Consider the following 18,646-nt stretch of genomic DNA (forward strand, 5'->3'; position numbering starts at 1 on the left):
TTAACTATTACTGTGGTAATTCCAAGTACTTACACTTTATGTATGGCTGAATTTCACCGGTTACCATTTTTCAACATCAGAAGTTTTCAAAATAACGTCACACACCTAATTGTGGGGACATTAAAATTATGTTATTATGTTAATATGCAAAACTGTTACCCAATCATAGCAGTGGGCATTTACTTCCGCTTTTCCGGTCATGAGTATGAGGAAACACAGCTCTGTTTATCATATTAGATACATTTGAGAGTGTTGAAAATGATGTTATAACGTTACTCTGTGCGTTCACTCGGCGGCTGCTGTGAGACACTGTTACACACTGCAGTAACATAGATCCATTTTACAATATCAGATTAAATGCTGGATGATTGTGTTGATAAATGACATGCAATTCATTTTAAAACGTATTATATGATGGGGAAAATGCTGTATTACTGTTACTAAAAATAAAGCTGCATCTGATTATGCTATGTTAGCTACTTCACAAAATAGTGTTTTTCTCTGAGGCATGGTAAAGCATGGTACTTGCAAAAAATCAAGAAAATTAGATTTAAACAATAAGACTAAACGTGTTGAGCTATATAACAATAATTAGTTTTCTGTCTATAAATATATCAAAACAGTTGTTCCTTTGTCTATTAAAACATGTAATATATTAAAGCGTCTTTGGTGTTTCCATGGTTTCTACTAAATAAAACCAGAAACCGAGGGTAACGCGGGTATGACGCCATTGACAGGCGACTCCTCACACGTCCCGGAGCCTTGGGTAAAATTCCAATTTTCCACGATTTACATATATATAACACTGGCCTAGTGGTTTTTGGATATTTTACTGCAAAATACTTACATATTGCACCTTTAAGGGTCCTATTTTAAAGATCTAAGTGCATTGTCTAAAGCCCATGACAAAGGTGCACTTAAGGCTTGTCTAAATCCACTTTTGCTAGTTTAACAATAGAAAAAATGGTCAGCGCGCCCGGCGCATTGTCTAAATGGGTTGCACCATGGCGGATTTGCTATTTACATGGCAGAATTTGCAAGCGATAAGACTGAACGCTTCTCCAGAGAAGAATCCTATTTTTAATACTTAAAAATGTTTGTGTGCTGCTGCGCTTCCCTGTGTTTGTAACAAGAAGAATGTATGTGCGTCGTGCACCCACCTATAGGCCCATATTACTAAAACGCTTTTTAAACAACAACTACAAAAAATACTGCTCCGTTGACCAGGTTTCTGTCGTTTTCAGTTGCCTCAAAATAGCAACCTGCCAACAGTACACCTGAAAGTTTTCAGACCAGCACACCCATGGGTGAACAGATGACTGCATCTGCTATTTAAACAACATGGTGCTGGACGTGCAAATGATAACTGTGTCAGGCTGAAACTAGCAAAAAACACTTGCATCGCACCTGGTGTCGCACTGCGCCGGGTGTATGATAGGGCCCTAAATCCTTAATGATACCATCACTAATCGACACATCATATCATCACATTTGGCCTGTCCCTCACACCAAACGCTGTATTATAGTAATATAGCTCAAAATTTGGATTGCTTTTGTATGTCCTTTTCAAAGCTTTTGACAGCTCCAGTCCACATTTCTTGTAGTTGCATGGACCAGCAATAAACACATTCTTCACAATTTCTATTCTTTTGTCTTCCATTGTCAAATGACAAAATAATTCTTTAAAAGTAAAATAAAACTGAATGGAGACATGTTGAGGAGAGGATAAGAAACAGAAAGACACTGTATTGTTATGTGTAACTTCATTGTGCACAATGTAAATGTCATTTGAGAGTGCCTAGTTCTCATTTTCTAAACAAATATCACACTTAAATGTGAGGATTTCTGTCATTTTGTCACTTTGAAACCATCTTAAGTAGAAATTGAGTGATGCGAGCATAGCAGTTGATTAGAACCCACACACCTGGTGTGATCTCACCACATATGGTCTTTCTTTCTGCGCTCTCTGTGTATGTGCGTTGATGTACAAGTTATGTCATTTGCAGAATATTTTCCCTCAGACTTTTTTAAAAAGACTTGAAGTCACCATGAAGTCAAAAATGACGTCTCTTAATTTTTTACAGAATGTTGCAATGTTTATTGTGAATGATTTATCGGCGCACATCTTTTTTATTATTATTATTATTATTATTATTATTGATACGCCCACGTAATATTTCATCAAAAACATTAACCTCAACTTCTCCTCGAAACGGCATCTGTTCTGAACATGACGTATGTCTCAGCGGAGGTGATGTGCGGATCAGCTCTAACATCACACGAATCCACTGTTAAAAATAAACCATCCACCCGCCACCCACCTGAGCGTTTGATTTTCTGATTTCGTCACATTACAATTATTCTAATTCTCAGTGTTAAGTGTGATGATATGGTAACATATTACATTGAAGTAAGATGCTTTTAAATTCTTCTTAGTCAATAGACAAGACTCCCTTCAAACTTAAATTATATTGTCACTGCAACTTCCCACACACACAAGAAATAAAATATGTTCAGTCCAGGCAAATGCTGGCTTTATTATGTAGTGTATTGTCATGTACAAACATCGCCTCACAGCCGTTACATATCACATACCCAGCACTTGATTCGTCCTATTTCACAAAAAAATGCTCCAACACAGAACCTTCTTTCTGTCAATTTGTTTTATTTCAATTAATTTTTTTTTTAAATTTCTTTTGGATCTGTTTTGCCTCTATATTGCTGCTAAAACAACTGCAAAACAGCCTCTAAACATGTTAATATTTCCATCATTATGTTGGAAAACACTCTTATGAGAATAATTTCTGTTAAGCTTTTGTATGTTTTTTGTTTGTTTGTTTGTTTTTTAGTTAAAAATGTGTACTGTGACGTGTAACAGAGTAAAACAGCTTCTTGAATAAGAAATTGGATTTTGTCCAATCGGGAATGGATTGAATCATTAAATCGCTGTCGTCCTCTCACTAGTGCACATGTCATCAGTGAAGAGATGTTGTTTTGGGGGGAGTTTTGATAACAAGGGCACATAATTGAAAAAAAAAAAGTACACCATAAATCAATTATAATAAACCATGCAATATTCTAAACATAAAAAGAATTGTCAATTATGAATTCATGGTGACTTATAATCCCCCATAAGTCATTGATCAGACAAATTAACAGACATTCGTCCTGCCAACAAACTCACACCACTGGCTGAGCCAGTGTCAATGTCTCTGGCTGCTTGGGAAACTAAAGCAAACAGAACAGTGTTTTGAAAGCATCACAGAGCTATAGTGTTTACACCTTTTAAAGGCATAATCCTACAGTATGGCTTATAATTGTCTCACCTTAATAAAGGAACCAGTTTTGTACTGTTTATTTATGGGTGAACTATTCCATTAAGATGAGAAAAGTATTTTAACATATAAAAACTGACATACTTCAGTTTAAACTGTGCATTATGATACAAATATAAAATTGTACTCTGTTGTTTGCTCTCAGAGTGTCTGGATTATAAGTCTTTTAATGGTCCGAAATGGCGAATGGAGCCCAGTGACCTGACAGTGGGCTCACTGGAGGAAGACGCTACACTGACCTGTGATGCAAAGGGCATTCCTCCTCCTCAGTACAGGTATGGGACTGTTTGTTTTTCTTGCTCTTTTCCTTTGCTTTCTGACACCATCATATGGGCTTACAAAGTGTTTGTTTGTTGTTATCAATGTTGCCAATGATTCCATGCTCTAATAGGCATAAAGCTACATCTTCAAATTTAGGGTCAGATTTACTAAATGGCAAATTAGCGTGAGAGCACTGTAAAAGCACAGATGGAAGTGGAAAGTTCTGCATGTGGTGTGGTGTGGTTTACTGACAATGCACACATTAACATACATGGATGGAGCCGGCTCTTTTCTATAATGACCAACGCAATCTACCAAGAGCAGATCAATTTAGAATCTGATTTATGACTAGGGCTGGGTATTGACACAATTTTCATGATTCGATTTGATTAATATTCACATGCTTTCGATTCGATTGTGATTTCGATTCAATTTGATTTGATATTGATTATTTTGGATGTAGTATTTCAGTTACAGTACATGGCAAATTTTCTAGAGGAAAAAAATCTCTCAGCTAATGCTGAAACTACACATGTAAGTCAGTTGGTACGAGTATAATAATATTGAAGGTTAAATGAACTTATTTATATACAAACACTTAAATTACACTCAATGATGTTTTTATTATAAATAAAGTTTAGAATTACATAATCATATTTCTACTCCAATTAGTTAAATTGTGGCTGTCAAAACTGATTTATTCAAACATGCATTAAATATTGAAGAACATTAATGAATATGTAACGGTGCATCGCTATATTTATCAGAATGCTGCTCTCTAGAGTTCACTTTTCTAGCTGACTAATGAGTTTATGGTCACTGGATGTGTTTTTCTGAGGTAAATGTGACGTTACGTGACATTGTTTACAAGCTGACGTCTTTCCGAGGTTGAAACACTGATTGAGCGATTACTCGAGACATGATACGGATTTCAGTAAGTTGTACTGTATATTTTAACATACCTTCAGATGTTCATGTTTATTTCGCACTGTAACTGGTATTAAAGCGGAGGAGAGGATGATCACATGAGGCGCTAAAGCGATCCGTCACGCCACATTAAACAGCGCCAAAACGGTATTTATTCTTTGAATCTCATAATAAGATGGACGTCATTTGAAATCTGAGACTTTGCTTCATATCAAAAGTAACAAAGCACAAAGATTATTGCGATTTATTGGATGGGAGGCGCTATATATTCTGCTCATTCATCAACTGAAAACAGACTAGACTAATCGATTCTTGGGATTTAAGAAACAATATTGGTTCGTAAAAATGAGAATCAATTAAAATCGACAAAACAATATTTTTTACCCAGCGCTATTTATGACACGCATTTTTTTGGCATTAAATAATGGCGCAAATACCAGTAAATTGACTAGCACAAACCTTAGTAAATGACCTTGCGTGATTCATTTAAATACTTTCCTCCCATAAATGTTGCGTCTGAAAGGGAAACTCCTACAAATGCATATGCAATAAGGTCAGCTGCAAAAATAACCCTGTCCACACCTTGACAGTAGTCAGGATTGAGGGTTTGCACTGGTCCATAGTGTGAAATATCCAATTTTATTAGTTGATAAATTTTGTGTCAATACTTGGTTTTTAATGGATAATATTTTTGTAGTTGACTCTTACAATCTTTATGTCCGCCATCTTGGGTGTATTTTTTAACAGAGCTCATCGCATTATTACATTAGCTTTTCTGTGAAGAAATAACAAGGATGCTGCTCTAAATTTGGCTAAATTAAAGTATCTGAAAGGAAAAATAAATGCTGCCTTCCATTTGGAGCGGTCTTTGCATCTAGATCGTGCCTTCATGCTGCCTACAGCTCACTTAGTTTTGGAACATTTTTCATCCTCTCAGTAATTTAAATGATTCTGCAACACCAATCATGCATGATGTTATGTTTATTCATGCAGCACTGTATGATATTATTAGAATTTAATGACCAAGATGTACAGAATTCACAATTTTCACTCCCTCGCAATGGTGAGAGTTGCCTGTGACAACAAAATGATCTTTCATTTTGGTATGTCTTAACAGTCCATTAATTTTTGCTGTATGTTCGGATTAGATATATGCTGGGGAGCAGCATGTCACTTTTTGACATCTGCATTATCTGATGGCAATGGTTAGTCAGGAGTGCTCCTGTAATTTAATGGATTATGGATTTCACATCTCGAGGCTGTACCTCATAGTGTCATCCTGGGCTCCATCTCAACAGAAGAGCCATAAAACTGCAATATTTACACCGGCTTCATGCTGGCAGGGCTCAGTGAATGCATTGACACATGCACATCAATTAAACATGTGCCACATGTTGTGTGCCATGCGTCATTCAATTTATATGATCTCTGAAATGCAATGTGTACGTTGCACAATGTGTACATTTTGAATACTTGCTTGAAACAGGCTTGCTGTTCGCAGTCTGTTTCTGGAAATCTGAAAATAGCTGATCAAAAATGCTCTTCTCCCTGTTTGACAATGACCGAGATTTTGAGGTCGCCAGGTCGCTGTGCTGTCGCTAGCAGGCATTCTTGTCTCTTCCTAATCCTAACCATACAAGATGTGATAAGATTACAGCAACAGGCACATTTTATGCACTTGCAGATGCAACATGGCTACACGATGTAACAAAATTAGTCACAAATCACAGCCAATCAGAAGAGTGTGTGGGTGGAGCCCTCTCTGCAAGTGCACTGCTGTCTCGCACTAACAGCTAAATGGAAAAGTACATAATCAAATGAATATTTTTTTAAACTGGACGTGGGGTAAATTATCCATTATCGTGTTCATTCTGGCTGTTGAAGTCATGTACGATATATGAAACTCAAATGAAATGATTTTAATGATGTTTTATTAACAAAGTTTTAAGAGGAACACCTCTATAATGTCTTTTAACACACACACACACATATATATATATATATATATATATATATATATATATATATATACACACACACACACACACACACACACACACATAGCGACTCACCTATGTTTTCTGCATCCCTCCAAACCACAAAGTCGCCTAAATAGAAAGCATCACATAAACAGCGGCATCACATCTTGTATAGTTAGGACGTGGTGTTAATGTTGTTGGTGCTCTGCGTACATTTTGAAAATCTCACACAATTAAGATGTATTTTTGGTGCAAATATTTGTAATTCTATTTTCTCAATGAATCAGTTTTCTTACCGCAAACATGTTTACATAACAAATGACTCAAATGAACAGCTCTAGTGAATCAAAAGCAAAGTCTGATCCCATACCAATGAATCTTTGAATAAGTTCTTTTTAAGGCCAATTCATACTGCACCGACAGACGGCAACAAACACTTTGTTGCGTTTTGTCGGATCAGCGTGTTACCCTTGTCAGATTCTGTTGCCGTTGGTCGGCACTTGTTTTTGCTGATTGAACATGTTGAGTCTGTGTTTGTCAGGTCATAGAATGTCTGAGAAGTGATGTACTCAGCGTCTGTCGGTGTGGTGTGAATTGGTCTTTAGTGAATCAAATGCATAGAGCGGTTCCGATTCCCAAACTAATGATCCTGCTGAGCCAGTTCATTTTAGTGAACTTTACGACTAACAGTGAGACTTAAATCAGTGAAGTTACTGACTGGGTATTCATTTGACAGTATGTAGTTAAAGAAACACATTATGCATTTTGTCAGGAGTATTTTATAATTGTTAATGAGTGTTACCACATTTTTTGTTTGTTTAGTATTGCTGTGGCCAATTATTGGATTGCATTTGTGTCACCTCTAAAAAACTTTGAAGAGTCATTAAAGGTCTGTGTAAACAATTTTTTTTTTTAAATTATTTATTTGTATTTTTTTTATATTGAATTGTTTTACTTTTTATGAATTTAAAGCATCTCTTTTGGAATTGCATTTCTTTACCAAATGTATTTCCTTTAAAGTACTAAAAAGTGTTGTTAACAAAACTGTTGTTTAAAGGTGCCATCAAATTGAAAATTGAATTTATCTTGGCATAGTTGAATAACAAGAGTTCAGTACATGGAAATGACATACAGTGAGTCTCAAACTCCATTGTTTCCTCCTTCTTATATAAATCTCATTTGTTTAAAAGACCTCCGAAGAACAGGCGAATCTCAACATAACACCGACTGTTACATAACAGTCGGGATCATTAATATATACGCCCCCAATATTTGCATATGCCAGCCCATGTTCAAGGCATTACACAAGGGCAGCCAGTATTAACGTCTGGATCTGTGCACAGCTGAATCATCAGACTAGGTAAGCAAGCAAGGATAATAGTGAAAAATGGCAGATGGAGCAATAATAACTGACATGATCCATGATATCATGATATTTTTAGTGATATTTGTAAATTGTCTTTCTAAATGTTTCGTTAGCATGTTGCTAATGTACTGTTAAATGTGGTTAAAGTTACCATCGTTTCTTACTGTATTCACGGAGACAAGAGACAAGTGTTATTTTCATTTTTAAACACTTGCAGTCTGTATAATTCATAAACACAACTTCATTCTTTATAAATCTCTCCAACAGTGTGTAATGTTAGCTTTAGCCACAGAGCATCAAACTCATTCAGAATCAAATGTAAACATCCAAATAAATACTATAGTCACATGATCTGACGCATGCATGCAGCATGAATGACGAACATTTTGTAAAGATCCATTTGAGGGTTATATTAGCGGTGTGAACTGTGTTTATGCAGTGATAGAGTCAAGAGCTCGGGAGGGGGTGGAGAGCGTGAGCAATTAAAGGGGCTGCAGCCTGAATCTGCGCATTTCTAATTATGCCTAAAAATAGGCAGTTAAAAGAAAAAAAAATCTATGGGGTATTTTGAGCTGCAACTTCACAAACACATTCAGGGGACACCTTAGACTTATATTACATCTTGTAAAAAAACGTTTGATGGCACCTTTAAGAGGAATCATATTCTTACAGTTCACATCCCTAATCTCACAGGAGATGGATCACATGATCTCCACTGTCTTTGCTCCTATTGGTCACTACTCATTTGCATAAAGTTCTCAACTAAACCTTTGAATCGTAGCCCAGTGGTCTCTGTCACTCATGTCGCCGGAAAGCAGCAACATCAGGCCTTTTTGTCACTGCAGAGTGCTTTATATGACACATACAGTGATTTATTTTGACTTAGACATTCAGTGGCTGTAAGAATATCTTTCCGGATGATTTTGGATGTCTTAAAGATACAAATCTTTTATCTCCATCTAAAGTGGCTGCTGTGCCCACCTCTGTTAAAGAGCAGATTCCATCCCACTGATTGAAAGCGCGCGGGTGATGTTTAGCCTTAGTGCTGTGCGTTCCTTACTTTCTTCTAATCATCTTTTTGCTCTTTCTTTTGCTGAGCCGTGCGTCACGCAGAGCGGTGCCTGAGCCTTAACCTGCACACCTCTCTTGATGTGCAAATAAGGCTGAAGCACTTCTGCTCTGGCTTCTTCCTGCTATTGAGCAGGGAAGCTGAGTTGTCAACTCTCTAGAATAAATTGCCCAGCTACAACTGTGAGGTTCATAAAAACTGAAGGTAGATGCACTTTTAAATTACTCTTCCACTATCTCACCGGCCGGTGCTCTAACAGTGCGGCACTTGCTCCCCTAACTGTCAAAATATCATTTTTACCACCCAAGTTTCCTGACACCTTGGCAAAAAATATTGACAAAGCAACTCCAAAGAATAGAGATTTTACAAACTTTATCAAATCCCAGTGCTTACTGGCAGCATGAGATATTAAAGATGAATTGAATAAATCCATATAAATTCTTTAATGAACTGTGATTTGAAGACCAAAAATATCTTTTTGAAGTGAGTCAGACTGCAGAGTTCAAATGAAGCGGGTTCTAAAAAGATTTGTGCAAACGACAAGGTAATTGCTTGAAAAGATACATCAAACCCTGCGTTCAAAATATCCTGTCTTTCAAAGTTTATTAGAAATCCCAAACTCCTGTCCTGCTGAGGCTTGCATGAGAAATGAGTTTCCTTAATGTTTCCTTCCTCAGTGAATACAAATACTGCTGAATGCCACAGTAAAGACCAAATATATTTATCTAAAATAAGTAAAATAAATTTAACTTCAAGCATTTAGAACAAAAATCCATTAGATTTGGTGAATACTAGGGTTAGTGATCACCAAAAGGTTAGGTTTCTGTGCTTGGATTAGAGGAGCCATCATTTAAACCAAAAAGCATAAGTGTCATTTACAGTTGGAACTTTTGCAATTTGTCCCTCCACTTATTAAAATGGCTTGCAGTGATAATGTTTCTAATAACGAGGAAGCATTTCCAGTTATTGAGCAGAATTTTTGATTAGTGCGTGTGATAACAATTGGGGATCTGGTGCTTGAATATTCATTGGTGGTGGAAATTGTTTCTTTGTATTACTGTTTTTTTTTGTTTGTTTTGTTTTTTGTGTGTGGCCACAATATATTCCAGTGAAATTGCAAAACTAAATGGAAACAAAAGTTCTGATTTACATCCACTGACAAATAGCTGCAAAGTTGATTTTATTAGGATGGATTACAACTTAGATTCCACATGTATATTTAAAAAAATAAAACAACCAACAAGTGAAAATGAATTCTTTAGGGGTTATACCATGTCCTAACCAGACAAAATCCAATAAGATTCCAGCAACAAACAATTTGTCTGTCCATACCAGATGCGACGCGACGGTGAGACTCGATAAAGTTGATAAAAAAAAAATCACAGCCAATCAGAATAGCACATGGGCGGGCTCTCTCGCCAAGCTTCCGGCACTCGCAACAAAATGGAAAAAGGTGCGGTCACAATGCATTTTTTGTCCCATAGACTTCCATTCATACACATGCGAATGCTTCAGACCGGAAATGCAAACTTGTGATTCGCATTTCACTGTGTTGTAAAGTTCAAGTTTGGTGAACTCTGACCTGTGAATTCGCATCACGTGAATTAAAAGAATGATATTTTTGCAGTAAAGTCAAATAGGTTGTATATTTTTACATTTTTGAATGTATTACTATACTCACGAAAACAAGCTGTTATATGTCCACTCCATAACAGGTGTAAATCTATGGTTAGAGCACCACTTAAAGTCAGGTTCCTAAAGGTAATTTAGGGAGGAGCGAGCTCATCTAATCTTCCAATCAACAGCCAGAGTATATAAGCAGCTGCTTACCTCTCTTCAGTCTCAGCTGTTCCAACATCCCTCCCCAAACTCCACCTTCATCTCAGGTACCTTGCCCTATGTAATCATATCCTATATTTATTCACTGGGGGGTGTATCAGAGCTTGAGTTGAAGCTGCTTCATCGAGCCCCTCATCAGTGGACAGCAAGCCAAACAAGCTAACCTAATACTCTAAAGATTATATGGGCAAACAAACTCATTAAAGAGCAGAAATTAATTTTTTGCTGCAAACCGACAAAAAAATGCATTCTGGTTGAGTAAAATCTGTTTGCTGAATTCATGTTTATAAAAAAGACCCTGTAGACCATGACGTCATATCACAACCGTTGCAGCATCCGATGAAATTTTGCACGTTCAAAGTCTACTGTGACTGCAGCTTAAGTACATGATCAAATTCATGAATATTACACCATTTTAACATTATTAAAGGTGCCCTAGAACTTTTTTTGTTTTTAAAAAAAGATGTAATATAAGTCTAAGGTGTCCCCTGAATGTGTCTGTGAAGTTTCAGCTCAAAATACCCCATAGATTTTTGAATTGAATTTTTTATTCATTTTTTTTTTAACTGCCTATTTTGGGGCAATATTAGAAATGAGCCGATTCAGGGTGTGTGTCCCTTTAAATCTGGTGCTCCACGCCCCCGGAGCTCGCGCTTGCCTTAAACAACATAAAAAAGTTCAAAAAGCTAATATAACCCTCAAAATGGATCTTTACAATGTGTCTTTCATGCAGCATGTCCAATCGTGTAAGTACAGTGTTTATTCTGAATGAGTTTGATAGTGCTCCGTGGCTAAAGCTAACATTACACACTGTTGGAGAGATTTATAAAGAATGAAGTTGTGTTTATGAATTATACAGACTGCAAGTGTTTAAAAATGAAAATAGCGACGGCTCTTGTCTCCGTGAATACAGTAAGAAACGATGGTAACTTTAACCACATTTAACAGTACATTAGCAACATGCTAATGAAACATTTAGAAAGACAATTTACAAATATCACTAAAAATATCATGATATCATGGATCATGTCAATTATTATTGCTCCATCTGCCATTTTTCACTGATGTTCTTGCTTGCTTACCTAGTCTGATGATTCAGCTGTGCACAGATCCAGACGTTAATACTGGCTGCCCTTGTCTAATGCCTTGAACATGAGCTGGCATATGCAAATATTGGGGGCGTGCATATTAATGATCCCAACTGTTACGTAACAGTCAGTGTTATGTTGAGATTCGCCTGTTCTTCAGAGGTCTTTTAAAGAAATGAGATTTATATAAGGAGGAGGAAACAATGGAGTTTGAGACTCACTGTATGTCATTTCCATGTACTGAACTCTTGTTATTCAACTATGCCAAGGTAAATTAAATTTTTGAATCTAGGGCACCTTTAAAAAATATATACAGAGTTACTGAAAAAAAACGTACATAAAATGCGCTCGTACACAATGAGTTGACAGTTTGAACGTTCTTGTTTCCTTTTATTTAGAGTTGCAAGAAAAAGTATGTGAACCACTTGCAGAATCTGTGAAAATGTTAATAATTTTAACAAAATAAGAGAGATCATACAAAATGTGTTATTATTTTTTTTATTTAGTACTGTCCTGAGTAAGATATTTTACATAAAAGATGTTTACATAGTCCAAATGAAAAAAAAAGCTGAATTTATTAAAATGGCAAAATGTATTAATTAAAATATCAAAAGTATGTGAACCATTGATTCTTAAAGGTGCTGTAGAACGTTCTTTCACAAGATGTAATATAAGTCTAAGGTGTCCCCTGAATGTGTCTGTGAAGTTTCAGCTCAAAATACCCCATAGATTATTTTTAATTAATTTTTTTAACTGCCTATTTTGGGGCATCATTAACTATGCACCGATTCAGCGCACGGCCCCTTTAAATCTCTCGCTCCCTGCCCACACTGAGGACAACTGAGGGACTCAAACTCAACTATTAAAAAAGGTTCAAACATTCACTGATGCTCCAGAAGGAAACACGATGCATTAAGTGTCGGGGGGTGAAAACTTTTGAATTCAAATATCAAGGTAAATTGTACTTAATTTTTCTTCCAGAATTCATGCAAGTATCTTCTGTTGCTTCTGAAGGGCAGTACTAAATGACAAACAATGATATTTAAATTAAAAAAAAAAAAAAAAAAAAAAAAAAAAATTGGATATCTTAATCCTGTTCAAAAGTTTTCACTTAATGCATTGTGTTTCCTTCTGGAGCATCAGTGAATGTTTGAACCTTTTTTAATAGTTGAGTTTGAGTCCCTCAGTTGTCCTCAGTGTGAAAAGATGAATCTCAAAATCATTCAGTCACTGCTGGAAAGGGTTCAAATATGCAAAAATGCTTGAAAACTGAAGAATCTGCAGGAGCTGGAGGATTTTTCTGAAGAACAGAGCTCAGTTTAACTGCTCAGGACAAACAAGAGACTCATGAACAACCATCACAAAACACACAAACAGTCGTAGATCATCCAGGTAATTAAGTTCACACTTAGTTAAGATTACACACAGTTTTAAGAACCAATGGTTCACAAACTTTTGAACAGGGTTATTTTAATAAATTCAGCTATTGTTTTGTCTTTTTGACTATATGTAAACATATTTTATGTAAAATATCTTACTCAGGACAGTACTAAACAAAAAATAACATGCATTTTGTATGATCTCTCTTATTTTGTTAAAATTATTCACATTTTCACAGATTCTGCAAGTGGTTCACATACTTTTTCTTGAAACTGTATTTGGAAGTTCTGAGGTGAATTGTTCATTGTTGCTTTCAAGTACAGCTGTAAAAGTAAAATTATATTCAAACTCACATTTGATGCTTTTAACATTAAATAAAGCACATAAACAGTACCTGAGATTATCATTATCATACTTTGTGTTGTTGTTCCAGCTGCGACATTGCAAAAAAATAATAACAGTTCCTAAAATAGAATCAAACCGTGAAGCAGTCACGGCTAGTTACGACAAAAGCTCCCATTAACATTGAAAAGATACGGTACCGCACGATCGTCTGCGGATCATAGTTCATCCGTGATCCGTGACAGACCAGGCCCCACGGTGCAGCACGCAAGCTTCTCGCTGATTAATTGCTAAGTTTCAAATATTAGATCAAACTACTTCGGAATGCTTCTGCCCATGATCGCATCAAGGATCAGACAAATTTGCACATGCATCTTGAAAAGCGGATGTTTAGAAAAGGGCTGCGGCAGGTTTTTGTGCCATATAAGGAAAATAAAATCAAAGGTGCCTTTTGCCCTGTTGTACCCTACTAATAGCACTTCTATTCTATTAAATAAACTTCTTTTTTGTAAGGGTACTATATAGTGCTTTTCAAGTTGAATAAGAATCCTCGTGATTCAAATAATGGAAGTCAATGGGTGCCGACACTTTGAGACAGCAAAAAACATACACTGTAAACCCTAATGCTCAAAATACTTAATTGTTTTGAGTAGATCAAACTTAAATTGAACAAATTAGTTCAGTTAAAATAGCTGTTATGAGTATTTAGAACTTTCTTTTACTTTTGAGTTCACAGAATTTATATATTGTAAGTAAACTGAACTGTATCGTAGTCTTGAGTTGTATGAACTCATTTCATTTTATTTAGACTTTAATTTAGACTAACTTAAGTTTAACTGAAACTGGTCTGGGATTTCTATTTCCTAGCATGCTTTGCCCATGGCACTCAAAAGGGAGAGTAAATGCTTAAATTAGTCTTTAATTTTAGTGTTTTTTTGTGCAAAATTAAAGGATAAGGGAGATTAATATGTTGTTATGCTATTTTAGAAGAGTTTCTGTTAATGTGGGTTTTTGGAGAGTTACCATCATGGTGACAAGTGGAGCATGCTGCTTGGTTTGAGAGCAGACCAGTTACATGTTTTAAGTTGCTGTACTCATTCAGTAAGTGCTACAGCATGCTATTGTTAACATGTTAGCAAATTAGCAAGTTGGCATTTTTTTTTTAATTTTCTTATTAGGGTTTACAGTGAAGTAAATAACTCATTTGATTTTGAAGACCTCAAAATAAAAAAGTTAACTAACTAAATAGTTTATGTGAATTGCTATCAAGTTAGCTAACTCAGTACTTCAAGTTAGGAGCAATTATCATGCATGAGTACTACTAACATAAAACGTGATAGTTCTGCTTACTTAAAATTGGGAACATCATAACTAAAAAAATTGATGTAACTGTTATCTCAATTTTTTTGAGTTAGCCCAACTTATTCGGGTTTACAATGTATGCAGACAAAACTAAATTAATAGAAACATTGAGGTCTTTAGAAGTGAAACGATTAGTCTATGCAAGAAACAATTTTTACAGCATTTTTACCTCTAATCCACAGCCTTGGCAAACAGTCCTGAACACATTCACGAATCTGGAGCTCGAGCTTCCTATCACATAATGAGCTGACGCTGTGTTTGTTTACAATGGAGAGGGAAGATGTGTGTGTTGTATTGTTCATCAAAATCGTACTTACTTGTGCTTAGCCTGGATGCCACAACCTATATCTCATTCGGGAAGATTGATTTTTCATAGATTCTCAGTGTTTGTCAGCGTTTCTCATTACGTCATTGTGAGACAGGAAGATCGTGCTGCAGACTGTCGTGAATCCGCTCAGGACCATTTGCTGAGGCTGTGGATTACAGGTAATAATGCTGTAAAAAATGTTGCTTTCATAGACTGGTTGTTTCACTTCTTAAGACCTCAATGTGTCATCAGGAGCCGCGGGTGTTACATTTGTTTTGTCTGCATGTGTTTTTTTGTTTAATCTCAAAGTGACGGCACCCTTTGACTTCCATTATATGAATCACAGAGGACCACAGTTTCAGCTAAAAAATCTTATTTACTGTTCTATTGAAGAAAAAAAGTCACCTACATTTTGGATGGCTTGAAGGTGAACAAATTTTCATTTTTGGGTGAACTATCCCTTTAATACTTTCCTACTTTCCAAGGGGAATTTTTCAAAATGAGTCCAATGACAATCTGAAGTTGCATAATTTTATATCATCAGCATAATTATCATGAATATGTTGGTATTATTCAATATATCATTCAGTTCTAGTGTATGCAGTTCATAAGTATGTGTTCTTGTTTTGGTTGTGTTTTGAAAATCAAAAAAGTATTGAGACCAGCTGGCCGCAAATGTGTGTGTGTGTGTGTGTGTGTGTGTGTGTGTGTGTGTGTGTGTGTGTGTGTGTGTGTGTGTGTGTGGAGGCAGATATTGCTCCCCTGGAGCATACGCTGGCTGTCACAGCCAGAGACTGGTCTCCAGAGTGGTCCACAGGTGTTGAAGGTCTCAGCACCATGAGGAGTGCAGAGAGATGAGCAGATGAGCCTGGTGCTTTGGAGCCCATACCAGCAGTCATATCAATGATGCTGCCCCCCCACATACAAAATTGATATGAACAGCAGGGTCAACTCAAGTTCAACCTTAGCCACACTAGAGAAACAGCACTTTCCAGAAAAGCCCTGAGGCGAACGTAACCCCACTTCACACCTCCCTTCAATTGATCTCCGTTTTCTCCTGATATCACATCCTGCGCGGATGTGTCACCTATTTGCCACTGTGTGTCAAGTGCCCTTGATCGGGCCTCACTTGCTTCGCTACTATTTTTACCCAACTGAAAACCACGTATTGACGTCGAACAGCTCTTATTTGCATCTCTCGTGAAAGGCCTCGCATTAGAAGCCACTGATTATTTGAACAGAGCGGGAAAGCTATTACATTCTGAGCTGTCTAGAGCGTTTTGTTCTTGGCCCTTACCCTGATCCTTGCTATGTTCCTGACACATACAGCTGCTCTTTGAGATAAACATGGTGAAAAGAAAAGATAATAAATATACATGGGTGAAAGCGTTAAGAAGCTGTGACTGGAACCAATGCATCAAGCCAAGTAATATTCCGTCATATTTGCTCAGTCATGGATGTATGGTTAACCTGTTGTGCCATCCACTAAAGCTGCACTAGACAGTATGTGTATTCTTAAGAATAAATTTGTGAATTTCACAGTGTGGGTGGTGGAAACCAGCTCATGTCCTTCCTTGTCAGTAATTTTCCCTCTAAACTGTGCCTGTTGTTTTGTTGCTCCCATGAAAAAAAAATCAGTGCGGAAGACTCAAAAACGGTTTCCATCTGAATTATAGTTGTTGCTGTTGCTTTGCTGTATGGAGCTGAATGCTATTTCATGCATATGGGATATGATTAATTACATACACAACTATTACAAAAGCTGCAAACATTCACTGATGCTCAAGAAGGCAACATGATGCATTAAACTAGGGTTAGTTCACCCAAAATGGAAATTCTGTCATTAATTACTCACATTCATGTCATTCCACTATGGAAGGCGGTAAAGACAAATATGTCTTTAGATGATATGTGTACAGACGTTATAGGGCGTGTACGCATAATTGCGGCTAAACGTTATTTCATGTACAGACGATATAATGCATGTACGCGTAATTGCGTGTCACTATCCACTAAAATATATATTTAATTGTTTTAGCATAATATAATGTTCAGAATATGTGAAATTACTAAATTATAATTAATTATAATATTTATATAATTAATATATTATTACATATATTTCAGTTTTCAAGGTAGGCTAATTATATAAGAGGTTTAAAATGCATAAACGTGTGATATTTATTAATTTATTTAGTTTTTGTGTGCGGAAAAACAAAATAACGACTTTATTCAACAATATTTAGTGATGAGCGATTTCAAAACTGCTTCACGAATCTTTTGTTTTGAATCAGTGGTTCGCAGCGTGTATCAAACTGCCAAAGTCACACCCCCCAGTGGTGAACCATTGAAATTTCGAAACGTTTCGAAACACTTATGATGTAACGAAGCCTCGTTTACTGAAATCATGTGACTTTGGCAGTTTGATACGCGCTCCGAACCACTGATTTGAAACAAAAGTTTCGTAAAGCTTCGAAGCTTCATGAAGCAGTGTTTTGAAATCGCCCATCACTAGATATTGTTGAATAAAGTCATTATTTAGTTTTTTTGCCGCACAAAAAATATTCTCATCGCTTCATAACATTAAGGTTGAACCACTGTAGTTTTGAGTACCTTTCTGGTAGTTTGAAAGTGTTAATTATCTGGCCTCACTGAACCATCAGATTTAATCAAAAATATCTTAATTTGTGTTCTAAAGATGAATGAAGGTCTTACGGGTGTGAAACAACATGAAGGTGAGTAAGTAATGCCAGAATTTTCATTTTTGGGTGAACTAACCCTTTAATGCATCATGTTGCCTTCTTGAGCATCAGAGAATGCGTCATCTAAATATATTTTTTAAACTCCTTATCCAGTAAATCGTGAATACCTGGAAATGTTATGGGGCTTTCAAATAATTTTGTGGACAATGGGGGGCCCTGGAGTCCAAAATATTGAGAACCACTCATACATTTTAGCATTTACACCTCCATTAGCTTCTTTGCATCCACTGCTCTTGCTAGTGAATTAACGCATAGCATTTGGCCCTTTTTCTCTCAGCATCTGTTCCTGGGGTGAGCAGACACATGCGAGTTCAACCCAGCTGACACCCTGTCAGAGTAAACGACTAGCGAGGCCTCAGGATCCTCAAATGATCTTGCGCTCTTTGAAAATCTGTCCATATTAGTGGGCTGGCCTCTGAAATGCGTGCTACTGGTTAGAGCCTCAGGTGGGCTTGGGTCTTAATGATTGGTGTAGATGAGGTGTGAGGAAGTGGAATTGATGATACTCTCTGGCGCTAATCATCACACAATGAAAAGGACAGCAAAAGGAGCTGCGGGAAACCTTTTGACATAAAAAGTCAACACAAAATCATTTTACCTCTGTAATATGATGCATTTCCTAGTGAAAC

General features: G+C 36.5%; 1 protein-coding gene across 1 annotated transcript in view; it reads left to right on the forward strand.

The window, feature by feature from the left end:
- Positions 1–18,646, forward strand: part of cntn3a.2 (contactin 3a, tandem duplicate 2) — a 101,819-nt gene that overhangs the window by 16,702 nt on the left and 66,471 nt on the right. The window contains exon 3 of the mRNA XM_067370657.1: positions 3,481–3,610. Coding sequence (XP_067226758.1) covers positions 3,481–3,610 — 130 coding nt within the window. The remainder of the gene's footprint in view (positions 1–3,480; positions 3,611–18,646) is intronic.

Source organism: Chanodichthys erythropterus, chromosome 20 (genome assembly GCF_024489055.1).
Source record: "Chanodichthys erythropterus isolate Z2021 chromosome 20, ASM2448905v1, whole genome shotgun sequence".
NCBI lineage: Eukaryota > Metazoa > Chordata > Actinopteri > Cypriniformes > Xenocyprididae > Chanodichthys > Chanodichthys erythropterus.